We start from the raw sequence: 19633 nt of genomic DNA on the forward strand, positions 1-19633 counted from the left end.
CACTTAGACTGTATAGTGGAGGAGGGTACTGTTTAACATGGCTGTGCTCCAAATACAATGCATAGCACTGTTGCAGAACATGTTGCAGAATGCTAAAAGTAGAGGGTTCTTTAGATTTAGGGGGTTCATTTTCAGGGCAGTGTAGGAAGCAGAACAAACCCTCTGCATCAGTTGTTGTGAGTGGATGGGGTTTCTGCATCCAACCCTTCACACAGCAATGAGAATGCATGGTGTTTAATTCAGATGATCTCTGATTGTTGACATAAAGTGGCTGAGTAAAGTCAAGGTGGTAGAGTTCATCTCTTTTAAAGAACTAACATTAGAAGTGAGCTAAAGTGTGGAAAAAATCAGTGACAATAATTTCATTTAGGGGAGATCTCAGATGCTTAGTCCCTCTCGAATGCCAAATGGGAGTTGGATTCCTAATTCTCCCATTTGTGCCTTTGAAAGTCTCTCCTTTATATCCTTGAATCCCCCCTTAGAATGTGCATGTTTTTAGCAGTGATTGGAAATGTAATTAGTATAGAATGTCATTGTATTCTTTTAAATGCAAGTTCCACAAAGAAAAAGAAGTCTTGAGACTGCTATTGCTTATGGCTTACCAGTACCTCCCTGAGTACTTCAATTCAAAGATAATATTATAATTAAATAACTTTGCAGTTCTGTGGCCTTTTTTTAAAAAAAAAAGGTGTCGGGGGGTCTGAGTATGTGGTGATGTGTTTGCTACAGACAGTGGTTTTCATAGCACTTCTAGAAAAGAGAGGAGCAATAGGGGGATCTTTGTGTTGGAATCCCACTGAGGCTGTAAAACCCCTTAGCTAGTACAGCTGTAACAGTTATAAATGACTGGTGCGATTTGCATAATGCATTTCTCACCGAATTAAAATGATTTAACATTTTCGTGAAGGAGGTGGTAGGCTGACCTGGATGCATCCTGTCATCTGGCTCCCAGGAAGCAGTGTTTCTGTTACAAACCAGCTCCGGCACCTCAAAGCTGTTGCTTTTTGGTAACGGGAGCTACCTAAGAAGACATTCATCTCAATTGCTCATGTAGGTTTTTTGAACATGTTGATAAATTAATGCATTTAACAAACTGAAAACTAAAATGGAAGATGAATTGTGGCAGGGGAGCAGTGGGGGGCGGCTGGGAGAGAGGAAGCAGGGAAGTATGAATGCATTATTGGCCGCTAGTCAAGTACTTTCATAATTGACTAGATGATGGTAACTTGCTCCCTCCCCAGCCTCGCTCACCCCCTCCCTCTTCCCCGCTCTCAAGCAGCGGCTGAGTAATGGAATTATGTGTTAATGCACTGAAGGAGAGTCTCCCTTTCTTTTAAGTTGATAAAGTGCATTTTGATTGAGGGAGGTTAATTAAAACTCATTTAGATGTATTTGTTCTGTCGAACGACCAGGTCACAGTTGCAAAGGGTAAATGAAATGGGGAAATATGCAGATGGGATTAGAGCAGTTTCCATTCTTATTGATGAATTCTCAGGCAGGTGAATTTTCCTGCTTGGAGAAGGAGGGGGAGTAATCCCAGCCTTTTCCTGGAAGAATCAAATATTCAGCCAAGGCTTTTTTGATCACACACATCTAATTGTTTTGCTCAAGGCTTACCTTTTGTTCATGCAAATCAGATCAGTAGGTATCCAGCTGCCTGACTATTTCACACACATGCTGGTTTGCATGAGCAAATGTGGCGTGTGATCATGATGCCGAGGGTTTTTGGCATTGGCTGAAATGGTAGGCAAATCAGGAATAGCAGGCTGTGTCTACACAAACAGGTATTTTAGTGGCATAATTATGGTACTGAAGTTATGCTAGTGTTAACCCCATGGTGCAGACACATCAATGGAAAGGGGTTTCTCAGTGCTGTAGGAACACCACGTTCCCGGGGAACATTAGCCAGATTGATGGAAGCATTCTTGCATCACGTAGCAGCATTTACATGTCCAGGAGGGAGCTAGGTTGGCATAGCTACAGTGCTCAGGGGGTGTGGATTTTTCACACCTCTGGCAGAATTACAAGGAGAGGCATTCTGGTGAGTGAAAAATGCACTGATGTAGAAATAATTATGGGAGCTTTTCAGTGCTAAAATATTTCACAGATGGCCAGTTTTAATAGTCGATTGTTCTGAGCAGATACCGCTGGTGACTGGAGCAAGGAAAAGTTGAGTGTTTTTGCCAGCTCAGCTCTATCTTTATATCGAAGATGTCTGCTATTTAGGTCGCAGATTGGTTGAACCCTCTCTGTCATGCCTGTAAAATTTCCTTGTTTGAAGCCGTTTTTGTCAGTATACAAATGTTATCAGGGGCAGGAATGCCCATCCCCTTTTTTTTGAAAGAAGAAGCAATGTTGTCCAATGGTTAGAGCTGAGAACTAGGAGAAATGAGTCCTGGCTTCCCATTCCTGACTGCCACTTACATGGAGTCTGATCCTGCAAGGAGCTGAGCACTCCCAAGTCTCTGACTTCAGAGGGAGCTGAGCTCCTCGTAGAATTCACACAGCGTCTCACTGGACAGGGCGCTTGCTGTTTAACAGTTGGCAATCACTTAATCCCTTTATGCCTATCATTGCACATCAGGAGTAATTAGATTGGCCTCAATCCTTCAAACACAGATTCTGAACATGAAGCAGGCTTAGTACATTGAAAGCACTGGGGTTTCTCACATGCAGGATCAGAGCCAGATAGTTTTGAATGACCAGCATCATATGAGCACATTTGTTCATCATTACTATTGTTTTCATTGTGAGAGAGGCCTTTTTTTTTAAAGTCATCAGCTTATGTCAGGAACACATTATTTCTTTTTACAACTCTTAAAGTTCATTTCCCCTATTGCACTATGTAAAGATGAGAGCTGCTACTGCGTCTGACCCCATATTTGACACAACTCACTGAATCGTTTATTTTATGAGGAAAATGGAGAAGGCCCATTTAGAAATAGCAAGATATACAAAATACAGATTCTGTACTGAGAAAGTCGGGGGGGGGAGGGGATATTTTGCATGCTCAGAATCTCAAGCTGCTTCTAAATACCTTGTAGTTGCTAACAGCTTTCCACTCCCCTGAAGCTTTCTTTTTTTTTAAAGAAGGGAAAGGATCCAAGTGCTCACTGAGTCTGCTTCTAATGAAAATGCATGTTCTAGCAAAGAATTTGATTTATCCTAACCATTTTTCAAGTTTGAAAAGTTCTATTTGGTCACCTCACCCCATCCTCTTTTTCTTCTTTACCAGGCAATTATCCATTCATAGGTTCCCTGGAGACCCTGCGCCACTTTAGTTAAAGACCTTGTCGACAAGTCCCCTAAAGCGTTAACCTTCCAGATGGAGCCCTTAAATGTTCTCGTCCCATAATATTTCTTTTCAAGCTCCCTACAGCTGAAGCATAAGCGTGGTGCTTTAAAAATTAAATTAGATTGTGCAAGACAGGTGTCTTGGCAGTAAAATCATGTGCAGCCCATTTTTATCTCATTAGCATTGGTGTTCATCAAGGAATTGTGTTTTTCTTTCTGCAAACTCTAGGTAAACCGGTAATGATCATAACTGAGTACATGGAGAATGGTTCCTTGGATGCCTTCCTCAGGGTAAGTGATTGTTTTACAATAAACCTAAAGAGGTTGTACATGATTCCTTGTTTGAGTTCTAATTGGTGGAGAGATACAGAAGAATATAAACCTACAAATATTTGTGCTTGGGAAATGCTTTTTGATATCTTTTTCTACTGCTCCCAGTAGCTGGTGGAGGGATACAGAGTAGATGTAACATTTGAAATGTAGGCTCTTAAATAATCCATGTTTAATAGGGAGCAGTTTTGATTTATTCCATTTTTGAAAGCCTCGCAATGCTGTAGATTCATTAAAACTGGATATATTCCATACATCACAGGAGGCAGTGACAAAACCTCTAGGTTTGTACTTTACTGGTGAATTATAGACACTAGTCAGGAGGGTGAGGAAATAACATTGCATTTCATTTCAAACAAGATGAAGATCTAGAGGTGTGCTCTTTGCCAGCTTCAGCTGTGGCAATAATGTAGCTTTTAGCTTAATGCTATGTGATTTTTTTTTAACCCTTCCCCATCTGCAGAAAAATGATGGCAGATTTACAGTAATCCAGTTGGTGGGAATGCTTCGTGGCATTGGCTCTGGAATGAAGTATCTGTCTGACATGAGCTATGTTCATCGGGATCTAGCTGCCCGAAATATACTAGTCAATAGCAACTTGGTCTGCAAGGTGTCTGACTTTGGCATGTCCCGTGTTCTGGAAGATGATCCTGAAGCAGCCTATACTACTAGGGTAAGCCATGAAAGGGCCTTTTTCTCCCTACCAGCTGGTTTTGGTTTTTATTTTTGTTTTGTTTTAAAATAATATCAGGCACATGTGAAACCCTGTTTCATTACATAAAAATGTACCCCAAGCCAGTATCTCAGCCCGTGTAAATCCTTGTAGATCCATTGAGTTTGGCGCAGCTACATTTATATACCTCTCTTAGGTTCTGGACCATAGTCTTCATTAGATTTCTTCAGTGCGCTAGGAATTGGTGACTGGAGTTTAAGATTAGGCGTTAGCATTTTGGATCCTAATCCTGCTTGTGGAAGTGCTTAATTTTGTGCATGTAAATAGTCCCATAGAATTTATTGGTATTACTCACATGCATATATAGCAGTGTGCCTATATTTTGCAAGATCTGGGCCTTGATTACCTGGACAGCCTGTTCCTGCCCCTAAAGTGGATTCTGTTCTAATTGTGATTAAAAAACTTCTCCAACACTTAAGCATTTTATGCCATAAATGCCTGATCAATTACAAAAGACTATTTACACTATGAAAAATTTCTATTCATTGCTGATAGTATATGAATTAATATTTAATTATGAATAAATGGGGAGTAGATATGTAATTCCATTGGACTTTTAACTGCACAGTGCTACTAATTTTGCTATCCTAGTATTCTGCATGTAAAATGTTAATGATACCAACACTGCTGTTCATAAGCAGTATTCTGACCATTGCAAGCACTTTTGAAATTAACATGCACCAGGAAAAAAGTTAGAGATTTTTTAAAGTCTTTTTTTTTAATTGCTTGTTGTTTCATTTTAAAATATCTGCCATTCTCCATCTGTTCTCCTGACCACTGAGATTGTCTGTATTACTCAATTTTTGTGGTTTAATCCCTATACTCATCCTTAATGAATTCACAGTTCATTGTGGGAAAAGATAGCCTCATGTAGTTGTAAATGCTGGCCAACCCTGGTATTTCCCACTAATAAGGGTGGTGAGAGAGAAAGAGGCTGAAACAGAGGTCTGGAAAGCTGTATTCAAGCAAATAAAAGTATAGATAAGTATACAGGGCAAGACAGAAACTATTGAAAACCCTCCTTTTGAATTACGTGAGGGCAAATATAGTACTCTTGTTTTCTCTGAGTAAACTGCAGTGAATCAGTGTAATTTACATTACAGTACATTGTCTTCTTTTAGTATCAGTAATGAAGTGCCAGGAACATTTGGATGAGCTCCACTGTACTCAAGCAGCTTAAAAAAATGAGTTGAGTGTACTAACAATTTTTAAAATAACAAGCACATATAAGTCATGTCCATACATCTGTGTTTGACAGAAGACAGGTATTTGCTTCATGGTCAGAAATAGGACAGTGAAGTGGTTTAGAAAAAAGCACTTGTCCGATCTTAACAGAATTATTCTGTTCCCCATGAATATTCTAACTCATGAAAGTGACAGCATCCGAAAGGACTAGTAACAAACAAGAAAGACACACTAATGCATATGTGCTTTCACAAAAGGTTTATCTAAAATCCTTTGAAGTCCATGGAAAAATTCCCATTGCTTTCCATGGAGCCTGGAATTGCCCCATACAGAACATTTGACCAACAGACAAAGGACAATAAACTATCAGCCAGGTAAACAGAGACAAAGGATAAGCAGTCACGAACAGAAAATATCTCCAAAAACTGCAAAGAAGAAAACTGGACAACATAAATTATAACAAAGAAGATAAAGCATCTTTGTTCGACTTTCAGTAATGTTCCCAGATGGGACTGCAGGAAACTTAAAGCTCAATTAAAAACACCTTGTGCATTAGCATAAACAAAAGGAGAAATCTCTGGCATAGCATCACTCAAGGCAAAATCAGATAAACAGCATACAGTTCTTTTAAAAACATTACCTAACTCCATTGGCCCCATTCAAGTGCCCAAGCATTTTTATTTGTGTGTATTTTTAATAAAAGTGGTCTTGTTATGTGATACTATACATAACTGTTCCTATACTTATTATAGCAGCCTGGAAGCTGATTTACTATACCTCTGAGTTACAGCTTCCCAGCTGAATTTCTCTTTATTTTGCTATTCTGAAAAAACGTCTGTAACCTCCCCCCTTTTTTTGGAGCTGGGACAAGTAGGTCAGACGGGCAAGCAAGGAAACAGTCAAGCCCCTGCACTAACAGTGTGTACTTAATTTGTTTTGTATACTAATCCTTTAATATATGCTTTATAAACTCCTGGCTTTTTCCCATGCTCAGTGTAGCCCTAAGCAGAAATCTGGCAATGGGCTGATAAAAATACATTTTAACAATTTACTTATTTGCATCCCTGTGACTAAAGAAAACAGATGGATGGCATCTGTCTATAGAGTTCTGTCTTGCAGTTTGGAAGCTAGTGATATGGAATAGAGACATCCACATGAAACATCTGTCCAGTAGCTTACCAACCTTGGTCTATTCCACTTTTAACAGGGTGGCAAAATTCCTATCAGGTGGACTGCACCGGAAGCGATTGCCTATCGTAAATTTACCTCAGCTAGTGATGTGTGGAGCTATGGCATTGTAATGTGGGAAGTGATGTCTTATGGAGAGAGACCTTACTGGGATATGTCCAATCAAGATGTGAGTTTCTTTCTGATGTTTTCCTTTTCCTTCCTCTTTGTTTCCATTTTTCGTCTTTCCTAGTATGTTGGTTCCCAAATGTTGCAGAAGATCAGCATGGGTGGACTCTTGTGCCCAAAGCGTGTCCCCTTGCAAGAGCAGGCCCTTCAGATAAATTTTCCATATTGTGTCAGATCATTGCTTCATCGAGTCATGTGTTCTGTGTCCAGATGTGACCTGTAACTGACCTATTTTTTTCATCTGTTGCAAGTGTTGTATGAAGTTGAGCTGTGCTGGGTTTTGGACTTAAATGAGGCACACTTCTGAAACTGATTGGGTGATTTCCAGAAAACATGGTAACCCTGATCCAAAAAAGGACCCTTATTTAGGAAGGCACCTAAGCAAGTTTTTAGGTCCCAACTTAGCCACATGTTTAACATGAAATATGTGCTTAATTGTTCTCTTGAATTGAAGTCTATGTTTTATATATTGGATCTTCTTTTATGCTTCTGCAATGTGTTATAGTTTCTACAACAATATAAACAAGTTTAAAAGGAAATAGAAGAGTGAGGAGTGGTGTTGAAATATTAATACATGCTCATTTAAAGAATTTCAGAAATGATAAAAAGAAATAGAATATATGAATACAGGTCAAACCTCCCTTGTCTGGCATCCTCGGGACCTGAGTGGTCCCGAACCACAAAGTTTGACGGACAAGGGAAGGCCAAGACTCCCTACCAGCTACAGGCTATGTCCCGGCTCGGGGTGCACTCCCTGCAACTGCCTCCACCCGCCCACTGTGCCAGCCCTGACCAGGGCTGCAACCCACATTGTGCCAGACCAGGACAGGGAACGGCCCCCGTGCCTCTAGCCCTAGCGGGGGATGCGCTCTCCACGGCACTGGTCCAGGTTGCATGCCCAGCTGCCAGCCCCGCTGACTCCAGCCCTGGCCGGGGCTGCGCTCTCCACCACTAGCCCCAGCCAGGACTGCGCTCCTGAGTGCCGACCATGGTGCCGCCAACTCCAGCTGGAGCTACGCTCGCCACCACCAATCCTGACCAGGGCTATGTCCCCCCTCCACCATGCCAGCCCCGATCGTGGCTGTGTTTCCTATAGTGCCAGCCCTGGGCGGGGCTGTGCTCCTCACCTCAACAACCTCAGCTGGAGCTTGGCCGCTGGCCGCGCTGCCTCCAACCCCAGCTGGGGATGTGCTCCCTACTGCCAGCCCAGCCTGGTCTGCGCTTCAGAATCTGGCAAGTCAATTCACTGGTCCAGTAATATCTGTGGTCCTACCAGAGCACGGATGTTGCCGGACCAGAGAGTCCCAGATTTTAGAAGTTCAATCCATATTTTGATTTCACTTAAGATCATTGAAAAAAACATAGTTGAATTTATGGGACTTCCCATTAAGAGTTAATTTTCTAAATCCTGGTATATTTGAAATTGTCCAGATAATTGTATTCTTTGTTACAGGATTCAAACAACACATAAAAGGTGTAACTGTGATTTATCATTCAAAGCATCCCCTTGATAATAGAATAGCTGCCCCAGGAGGACATTAAAAAGCAACTTTACTAAATGACCATTCTTAAATTATGCAAGTACCATCTGGACTGCTTCATCCTATTGTAAGGGGGGAGGAGTACACACAGTGGCTGCTATTTCAGAAGAGTATTTAATAATACTACTACTAAGGGCCCGTGCTAATAGAATTTTTACCAAATAAAACAAATATTTGATGTGAAAATGAGACATAGGCTGGCCCCTTTCCCAAGAGTTTTACAAGCAAATAAAGAGGGAAGGAGGGAGTTAACCTGAATATATGGTCACAAAAATGGTTGAATCAAAGTGGGATGTTAAATACCATTTTACAAGCTATCCACTTCTTTATGTGGAAGAAGATGCAAGGAAACTTCTTCTCCCCTTTGCATAGCAACCAAACTAGGGCCTGGTTCTCCCTCCCCAGTGCTAGAGTGCACTGCTCGTGGAGCTCAGCTGGCTCAAGAGGAGGGGAAGAACGGGCTGCATCCTGAGAGAGGGGTGGGGAGAGCTCTAATCTGAGATGCAGTGCCCAGACTGGCTGAAATTCCTGCAGGATGCTTGCTATGCATTGCTCCTACATGGCCAGCGTCTTCACTCAGACCCCAACTTGTTTCCCTTGAAATACGTTGACCCTGATCTACATTTGTTTTTTCTGTGGCTCATCAGTGAGCAGCAAATGTTTGTGACCTTTATCCCCTCTTAAGAAGTTGAACTGAATGTGATTGTCTTCCCACCCCATTATGCTTGGGTCCCCCATAAACCTTCTCAAGTGTGCTCAGTTCCACTGGCTTCAAACCTTAATTAATTTCTACATTCTCAAAAGGAAATGAGTAGCTTGAGCAAGGATTTATCTTCCCACATTGTTTCTTTTTGTTATGGTGTTGTTCCATGCTTAAAATAAGCCGAGAATGGTTTCAGCACAGCTACAATCTGTGAAGTTCTTTAACTGTTCTTTGGATAGGTTATTAAAGCTATTGAGGAAGGCTATCGCCTGCCACCCCCAATGGACTGCCCCATCGCTCTCCATCAGCTGATGCTGGATTGCTGGCAGAAGGAACGCAGCGACAGGCCTAAATTTGGACAGATTGTCAACATGCTGGACAAACTCATCCGCAACCCCAACAGCTTGAAGAGGACAGGCACCGAGAACTCCAGGTCAGCTGTGCTTTCCTAATAGTGATCTATGAGGAAATATATTAGAGGTGACAGGCAAGCTGTAACTCACCTAAACTTCTGTGCTCACATTAAGGTTTGCTTCAGAGCGCTTGCTAGGCTGCACAGTCTTTTTTTTAATCCGGGGGGAAGATTGTTTCCTATTGGGGCTACGCTGATGTTCCATCCAACCGCACTGTGGGACCCAAACGCGCCTGGCTCGGTAAAAGCAAAAACTGAATAAGGAAACCTATTGCTCTGCCCTACAAGCTCCAAATATTTTTATAACATGAATTTAAGGGTGGCTTTGGAAAGATCTGGTGCAATCAAGTGACATTTTCCTGACAAAACAAGACATGCTGAGTGTCTTTCTCTCTCTCTCTCTCTTTTTGCAACATAAGATCCTGAAGGGGTCTGGTCACAGTGCGGTGTAACTAGCAGAGTGACCTGGTTTGCTAAAGGGAAAAGTACATCATCAAGTTTTATAAACCGTAGGTAGGATTTGCAAATGAATGCTATAGCATTACAGCCAAAGCCTTGTGGGCACAGTTGAAGACATGGATTAATTATTATGTGAATTTTGAATTTAATTTTGTAGTAAGACAGTTTCATATCTCTGCTGATCCTGCATTATGTTGCAAAGAAAATTTCAAAGCTGTGAAGAGCTGTGGGGCCAGATATTTTGGTGGTGCAAATCAGCAGAACTCTTGAAATCTATCAATAGAACTTCACCAATAACACTAGTGAATCTTTATGTGAGAGTGTGTTTGTCTGGTTTTAAAGCAAACTTAGTCTGCTTGCAATGAATACTTGGGAGGGTCTGGCGGTAGAAGAAACTTAGTAGAGAAGGAGGGGGGAGGAAAAAAATCCTAAAAATGATCTGATCCCTGAGCAGAAAGGAAATAACATATATATTCTCTGTGCTGCCTGGAATGAGTCTCCCTGTATCAGTGGAGCAATAACAGAGACCAGACAGTTCCTGATTCAGCCGCTGGCAGGCTAGCATAATGGAAAAAGCTGTTTTTCACTTTTAAACGAGTGGATCCCTTGGTGACTATTGCTTACCATTTACATTACCAAAGACAGGTTATTAGCCCTCTGAGGCCACTATCACCACACTTCCTCCAGATTGCCCTAATTGCAGCTGTAGCCTGGCGTGTGTATCCACCTCTGTGGTTTAAATAATTTAAGAAGCAGAGAGTCATAATACCAACTGTTTAATCTCCTCCAACTTGATTTGATTCCAACTCACGGATAACATATGCCTTTGACTACATTTAGTTATTACAATAGTTTACAGCTTCTTGTGTGTCCCTTCTCTCTGCATCCAAATCCCATGTGTAGACTTCTTTTCCTTGGAGCATGAAATCCAAACAAATATTATGTGTATGCCTTTATGTGCTGAGACTGATAATATATAAAGAGATTGCAAATTATTGTGTATGCGTTCCATATAATATGAACAAGTACCCAACAGACTGCAGGTAAAGTATGGTAAAAGTCGTGTAAATGCTACCAATGTGAACTCAATCCCTCTGGACAATATAGACCAGTACACCTCAGCTTTGATGCTGTGCATTTCAAAATAAATGATCAAGATGGCATGTGCTTTGTTTAGATATATGGCAGTAATTTACACTGGCCCAATGAAAATCACTTGTTTTCAAAATATATAAAATAATAACTGAGCTATTAAAGGGCACTGAATTTGTTTAAAAAAAATTTCAGAATCTCTGCAAAGGAAAATAAGAAGCACGTTCCACGGAGCAAAAAAAGATCAAAGCTCCCATTAGTCCCACCAGCCCTTGCACACGTGTTGGTCAGGAATGGATTGATTAAAGAGGGGATTAATTCCCTGCTGTCCTGAGTTTGTTTGAACACACTGAACCTACTTGCAAACCTGGCTAGAAATATGCCTAATCTGACTTCTCCCTGAGGTTTGAGCTCTAATCCCATCAGGCATCTTCTGCTCTGACTGCTGTAATGTTTCTAGAATTAGTGAACACATGCAGGATCCACAAGTGCTTGAATTGTTGTATGTGGGATACAGACACAATAGCGTGAACATATTGAGCATCCAAGACCTCATCCTTTTCTGAGCACATGGCAATAAAAGTGTTTTCCATGAACTCTTCCATGTATCTGGGGCTGAAATGATAAAGGGCACAAGGATTTGATTTTCAGCTGACAGGAACCATAGACACCTGAGATCAAATTCATTCTTAGGACAAATGGGCCTTTTCTTATTTGTTTGCTACATTTGCCATTAGTTACATTTTATAGAGCTTGAGCCCCAGTTTCCCCTAATTACATGCAACCAGCTAATTGTATTTGAACTAATCACCTGTTTAGTTTAGTCACTGAGCTCACCATAGAGCCTAAGTTTTATTTTGTTAACCAGCTAATATCTGCCTGTGCATTTTCTGTTGCTAGACCAAATACTGCCCTGTTGGATCCGAGTTCTCCAGAATTCTCAGCTGTCGTTTCTGTTGGGGATTGGCTTCAGGCTATTAAAATGGATCGATATAAGGATAACTTCACAGCTGCTGGCTATACAACCCTAGAGGCTGTGGTGCATATGAACCAGGAGTAAGTACTCAACGTATAACAAAAACTGGTAAATCTGGATTTAATCGGCTTCTTTTGCTTTGTGCTGCATATCATTACACTCATTAAAAGAATGGAATGCCTTTCATTTGGATAGAGTGGAACTTAGAAATGCCTCTGCAGTGCCTTCAGTTATTTAATTAAACATTTCTATACATCTGCCTTGCTTTCGCAGTATTACATGTGGTTGATTGTCATAATATTGCTTTGCGTCAGCATTTAACACAAAGTTCTCAGCCCTCTGCTTCTTCTCTTGTTTTATTTAGTGATCTGACGAGAATTGGGATTACCACCATTGCACACCAGAACAAGATTTTGGGCAACGTCCAGGCAATGCGGACCCAAATGCAACAGATGCACGGCAGAATGGTTCCTGTCTGAGCCAGTACTGAATAAACTCAAACTCTTGAAATTAGTTTACCTCATCCATGCACTTTAATTGAAGAACTGCACTTTTTTTTACTTCGTCTCCTTGCCCTTTGAAATAAATATCTGCAGCATTGCTTGATGTACAGATTGCTAAAACTCTGGGGGCAGGGGCTACCAAAATGACAAGCCGTCATTTAAACCAGACCTGGAACAAATTGTTTCTTGGAATATACTTCTGTTGATCAACAATATGTAAAATACATGTATCTATATAAATATAACATCACATGCAAGTTTTGATGCTGTGTTTGCTGCCAGATACTGTGCTTAAAATAATTACTCTTCCTTCTCCCATGACCTGGGATTACAACCATAGTATTTTATTTGTGAAATAAACCACGGTTGTGCATCGTTCACTGGAACCAAGGACATTTTCTGCAGACCCAACGTGTCATTGAAACCATGCAGAAGCCTCAGTGAGAATATTGTTTGATTGATCAGTGCCTCTGAATCAGTGATTTACCCATCTACAGGATGTGATTGGGAATGACCCATCTTGAGGATTACTGGACAAAACTGGACTTCCGGGGGGTTGTTATTGGCTGTTGTTGTGCCATACTGAGCTGTAAGTCTGTAAACCTTTTGCGGACATCTTACTGACAGTCAGCTCTGACAATCTTGACTGTGAAACTTCCAGACTCACATCCCTTTCCCCTTTCAAGGAGCAATCACTGTTGAAATACTGAAAAGGTCAGTAGAAGGACAGCCTCCCTTCTATACCTAGTGGGGATTTTTTAAGCTACATAGTCATCTGTAAATATGACAGGGAAGAAAACTTGTGTAGAATTGTGGTTCCCGACTATTTTGGATAAACCTGTGCTAGTCTGCCAGACTAAGAGCTCAGCTGTTCCTCCTTCATCACACTCAGGTGCATGCACTCTTCACTGACAGTGGAAATTGGGTTGTTCCAAACATTTGTCTTGCTTGCAGGCTCAGTTGTGGGTTGGAATGTGTACAGCCTCTCCCCGAGTTACGAATGAGTTATGGACCATACTTGGCCGTAACTCGATCTGTTCGTAACTCGGACCCCATTGAGTTACACGCGACCGCGCTGTTCGTAAGCACGGATCACGTTCGTAACTTGGGGACCGCCTTACGACCACTCCATGGGAGTTTTGGTTGTAAGTGCAAACGGTCGTAACTCGACTGTTCGCAACTCGGGGAGCAGCTGTATAGATGACGGGAAATAGATGGTGTTGGGGCACAGCTCATCATGAAGAGCTTGACCCTGTTGGACTTTTCTGTAGGAGCAGGAAAACAGGGAAATAGGCATTCACAACTAAAAACAGCAGTATGTACCAGTGGCAGGGGATCACTCCTTGGATTTCCCTCTGTCTTTGGAAAGACGATATGCCCCACTTAGGTAGAACAGTAAAAGTGAGATCTCTGACATTTTTTTAGACTTCAATTCAGTTTCTGCTGTCACATTTGTGATGTTATGTGACCAAGAATTGAGAGAAATGGAATTATACTTGCATTTTCCATTTGCACATGTGAGCTAGTGCAACACATCGGGCAAAAATTTTACTTTAGGATATCTCTGCACTGAATTTTTGTTTGATCACATGGGTTTCAGTTTGGTTAGATCAAGAGCACTCCAGACAGATTTGGGCTTTTCTTTGTACTAAATTCACTTTACACCATTCTGTCAGTGTACAGAGGCCTTACGTTGGGCATAAATTACACACATACTTCCTTGTAAGGCCCCTTTGCAGTGCCAGATATATCAAATTTATGCCCAATGTAAGGCCTCTGTCCACTGACAGAATACACTGACAGAATGGTGTAAAGGGAATTTAGTACAAGATCCATTTGTGGTTTGATATGGAGGTGTAGAGAATAGGGCTTCTTTGCCTCTGAGCATTGATTTGCAATGTTTAGCTATTGTATTTTGTGAGTAACATTCTTAAAAATGGTGAGCTCTTTCACATCATCCTGCTTTGATCTCCTTCTACACCTGCAGCTTCAAAAAAACAAATGAGCCCGATATGTTGAAGTTTAAATTCACTGCATTTATTCTGAATCTAAAATGGCTGACTTGAGTGGAACAAATCGGTTTGCCATATCAGCAAAGTCATTCTCATCATTTTTTGGCATTGGTACAGTAACTTGGATTTATACCACTAAATCCCCCTCCTCCCACATGTCTTAGGTAATTTTGAAAGCAAGTTGTTCAGAATGTGGGATCCTAAATTTGGGACCTGTAAAGTCATGACAATTAGTAAAAACCTTTTTGCAATATTATTCATAAGACCTTTTCTGTTTGGGAGGAATTTGAGATTTTTTGTATAAACTATTTAGACCACCCTTTTTCGACACCATATCGCTGGAGATTCATTTTAGTGATCTGACAATTGTACTTTGAAAGCAAATACCCTTTGTTCAGTTCAGAGACACTGTAGCTTCCCCCTGCTAGAAATCTGTTACAAAAAGTCAAGGTTGTCTTTTAAATAAAAGCAAAACGTACTCAATTCTCTTGATAATTTGCAGAACTATTGCTGCTAGATGCCAACTGCACAGGATCAGTTGATTTTAATGATTTTTTTAATGAGAAAATTGTGAAGGCCATTCAGAAGCACAATTTTCAGTGTTGCTTCTGTAACTTCAACTGTGATCAAATGAGGGTGGTAGGCAAGAACATGAACATGTTTTTAACTGGTGGAAAGCAGAAGAAAAACATAATTTAAAGTACTTCCATGGCATGTATTCATGCTATTGATAGATCCATTTTGTGTGTGCATAAAGCTGAAGGGGTAGTAGAAAGGGAACTTACATGGAAAATGATGTTTTTCTTCATTAAAATAATGTCAGTTACCTTTATCCCACTGATCGGAAGTGAAGCAATGAGAACAGTGGCAGTGCTACATAGCTTACTGTTCTAGACATTTTTCCTTTTTTTTTCTTTCCCTTCAATGAATGATGTTTCCACTAAGGACTATGCATTAAGAAACACCAGGGTGTCAATTGTACTGTAAGGGGAATGAAAATTTCTGAGCAAAAAGCATTAGAAAAGAAGTTCTCTTCACTATGTTGACGGGATAAGTCCAGGATCTTTTGGCTGGGGTTTGTTTCTTTTTGCATGTGAGTGCTTTTATTTGCATACACAAGAGCACACATTGATCTTCGTACTGCTCATTGACTGGCTAAATAGCCAACTAGATGTTCTTGAACTCCTAGGGAAATTCTGCATATATACATGTGACTCTTACTTTCCTTCCATCAGACAAAACCCACTTTGGCTTATTGAGAAGTCATTTTCCACACCCACTGGGAGCATTTTTAATTTCATTAGCCTACTCATGTTACCCAGTTTTGTTGCCTGCAAGTTAAATCTAGGATTCACCATTCAACACAGTAAGCAATCTTCACCAGAATACACCTTTGTTAGCCACTGTGGATTGGAAGAATAACATAATGGGTCAGAGCTATAAGCAAGAGCAGTGTTGATCCACTGTACCCTTACTGCTGAAATGTGTGCACACAGACGCACAAAACTGGCCCGGGTTTGGTGTGTGTCGATCTCTGTTCCCCTGCTGATCTCTCTGTGGGAATTGTTCCTTCGATTCCTTTTGGAGATCCTCTATTGTTCACACGGTTGTGGGAATTAACTCTGCTGCTCCTGGAAGACATAATGACATCCGTGTGTGTAACAGAAGGCACTATGAGTGTTTGGATTTCACTAGTATCATTTCTGAGCAGTGCACCTAGAACACAGTTAATTGGAAATCCTGCACCTTATGAACACTTTCCTTCCTCAGTTATTTATTTAAATTTAATGAGCCAGAATATTGTCTTCACACTTACATACAGGTAATAACCCAATTTAAAAAGTTGAGCCAGTTGTCCTTGTGCAAACCAGCCAACACCCAGACCTGCTTATTGGTGCAGAGAACCTCAGTACTCGTGTAAAATGCAATGGCAACTTTGTTAGGAAATCCAAGTGGCTGCTGTTGTAGCTGCATTTGTCCAGTTGTTTGTCTTGGTCTAATGTAGTCTTGTTTCCTTTTTTCAGGGAAAATACATTCTGCTTCCTTGGCCTCACAGCCTTTCCTATTGATCATATTGACCATGGGAGAACAAAAGACCAGACATGAAGCCTTCCAGATTCCACAAGCCCTGCTTCACAAGCACTGATTCTGGGGAACACAGACAACTCAGTAAGCAGAATCAGTCCCTGAAGAGTGGGGGTTTTTAGTTTCCCTTTTTTGCATTGAAACAAAGCAGAGACCGTAAGGTTCGATATCTGTTCTCCAGTTGTCCTTTGAGGAATGTACTGTATCAAAGCCCTTCAGACTTCTGGGATTTTCCCCCTGCCTCTTCCTCCTTATGGTTTTATTTATACATTTTGATTCCACCACCCCCGCGTGTCACTGGTGCATCTTGTTTGAATGCAAGTGACAGAGCACGACTGGTATTACCTTGGACTCCCAAGTCAGATGCCGCGACAGAACCCAGTTCACATGAGCTGCCTAAATACATTGCTGAAGTGACATTTTACACAGAATGTGCCCTCGCAGTAATATAAATATATATTTTTTTTCTAAAATGAAGAACGGACTTCTTCTCTCTTCCAAATGAGTGTGTGTGTGCATTTGCGTGTGTCTGCGTCACTGCATGTGTAGAACTGCCTGTGAATGTTCCGAAAAGCATCTTTGGGAGCATTGGCTTCCATGCGTTTGCTAGTTGAAGAGTTACACAAGAAAGCAGGCCAGTAGATGGATGTCTGCAACAGTAGCAAGAAAACACACACACACACAAGTTTAAATTTCTGTATCTGTAAATGTGTTTTGTAGCTGTCACACTAACCTTAACAACTGGTTCTGCAGCCTAGAACAGGGGCACTGTCATCTAAGTTGTGGAGTGATGAATAATAAGATCCATAATGGTGATAAAGCTTTCCATCAATATCACTTATTCTTATCAAGACCTGTCCATGATAAAAAACACCATCTTGATGAAAAGGTGATGGGCAACAGTGCTCATATCCATCCACTGATATCCCTGAACTGAACTCTTACGGAGCCTTTTTTATCTGCAAAAATAAGATTTTAAAGACTTGTTGAATGCAAACAAATATATGCAATTCTTATGCATTCACAGAAGCACACTGCTCAGTGTGCCAGCTGTGAGAACGTGTGTCCTGTAGCTGACCGTCCAATATTTCATTTTCTCCCAGAAACAGTTAAGGATATTAAATTGCAAGAGACTTTTAAGATTACAGTTAACAAACAGGTTGCAAATGTTTGTCATGTTCCTAGTCTCCATAGCCAAAGGATATGTGAATTAATGAATGAGAGAGAAAACGACGAGTCCTATGGCAACTTAAAGACTAATACGTTTTTTGGGCGTAAGCTTTTGTGGACTGGAACCAAGTGTTAATCTTTAAGGTGCCGCAGGACTCCTCGTTATTTTTGCTGAAACAGACTAGCACAGCTACCCCTCTGAAATGTATTAATGTAAAAGGTCATTTCTGTGAGCTAAAGGCCAGTGCAAACAACCTACCTGTACTACCTAGAAAAGTTGACAGTGCGAAGTATTCACTGTTTATTTACTGTAAACTATTCTTAGAGCGGAGCTGTATGCTAGAGTCTGGGGCATGTGCTATATTCTGAATTCAGCAATAGATGTGCTCAACTTTCTTTCTGGTTGCAGAGGACTGATGTCTATTGAGTAGCATGGTGCAGCACAGCAAGCTAGAACCAGAGAAGCAATCAGTCAAATACACATTGGAAAACCCAAGAAAAATTATGGCTGTTGCCACATACAAAGAGCATGTCACATTGAATGGAGTGTCTCAAAGTTACTTCTATTTCCTTCTCTTCTGGTCCTTTTATTTTCATTATTAAAATACCGCTGCCAGCTCTGATTAACCAGAAATTAAAGATCTCTGTAGCTGGGGGAAACGGGGTGGGGATGTTCATGTCGTTGTGCCGGAGGCAGAAACCAATCAACACTATCAAGGACAGTTAGGGAGCGGAATTGTGCATTGCAGACCCAGCGCATCCAAATTGCAGTCAAATGTTCTAAACAGAGTGTGGGTTTAAAAAATGAACAAGTTACTACAGACTTTGCTTCCATCTTCTCCCCCTTACAGAAGACATCGTCAACAGGTCTCTCTAGCATGGCAAGCCTTTGTTTGTTCGAAATTGTTCTGCTCACCACACCACTGGTTGATGTTTGTCCAGGTTTCTTGCTGTACTAATTTTGTGATGGATTTGTGTATTTTAAAAATGTATTTAAAAAAAAGGCTGGTACTTAACTAGTAAACAGGACCTAAAAAGCAGTATTTTTCATTTGTGACATTTTCATAACCAGAAAAATATCCTGAATACTAATCAAAGAAATGAAGAGAGTGCATTTATTTTTTTGTATCACTGCAAGTATGTTGGAATATGCAAGGACTGTGGTCAAAGGTAGAATGTATGAGGCATATTATAATTTAGTTCATACCGAGAAAAAGATTCTAACAGCATTTCTTGTTTCATAACTTTGAGCAGTCTCTGGGTTAGACATAGATTTTCTATTTTGTTTTAATTTGTAATTCCCCCGCCCCTCCATGAATTTTAGGTACACATAACTTATGTCATTTATTTATGGTCTTTTATACCTAGTTTGTAAAATTGTAAAATAGCAAACAATGCAAAAGTTGCATTTGAAAATAATAAAGTAGTTGCTGTACAAACTTCATACAGCTATTTCTTAATTATTGCTACTATGTATGATTGATCATTTGGTGTGGGGACATTGACCATGGCACCATGCAAGCTTTCAGTCCATCCCCTTGTAATGGACACTCTGCTCTGGTGTTACATTTTCAGGATGAGTGGCTCCAAAAGTGTGTGCTTGAAGACATGTAGCAGAAGTGGCTGTGAGAGAAAGTAACAAGAGACAGTGAAGTAAAGGATGGGAAAACAGATAAAAAGGAGGGAACAAGGAACGTTGGATACTGAATGTATTGGAGAAGGCGAGTGGTAATGAACGGGCGGGGGGAGGAGAAGCACACAAGCATCATAGCAGGATGTATT

At 40.8% G+C, this 19633-nt stretch overlaps 1 protein-coding gene across 1 annotated transcript in view; it reads left to right on the top strand.

Annotated features, from left to right (window-relative positions):
- EPHA4 (EPH receptor A4) overlaps positions 1-19295 on the top strand; it is a 141713-nt gene extending 122418 nt beyond the window's left edge. The window contains exons 12-18 of the mRNA XM_075937537.2: positions 3524-3585; positions 4088-4297; positions 6750-6899; positions 9382-9575; positions 12006-12161; positions 12446-13298; positions 16621-19295. Coding sequence (XP_075793652.1) covers positions 3524-3585; positions 4088-4297; positions 6750-6899; positions 9382-9575; positions 12006-12161; positions 12446-12560 — 887 coding nt within the window. The 3' untranslated portion in view covers positions 12561-13298; positions 16621-19295. The remainder of the gene's footprint in view (positions 1-3523; positions 3586-4087; positions 4298-6749; positions 6900-9381; positions 9576-12005; positions 12162-12445; positions 13299-16620) is intronic.
- The last annotated feature ends 338 nt before the right edge of the window (positions 19296-19633 follow it).

This window comes from Pelodiscus sinensis, chromosome 10 (assembly GCF_052426305.1).
Source record: "Pelodiscus sinensis isolate ZL-2025 chromosome 10, ASM5242630v1, whole genome shotgun sequence".
NCBI classification, from domain to species: Eukaryota; Metazoa; Chordata; order Testudines; family Trionychidae; genus Pelodiscus; species Pelodiscus sinensis.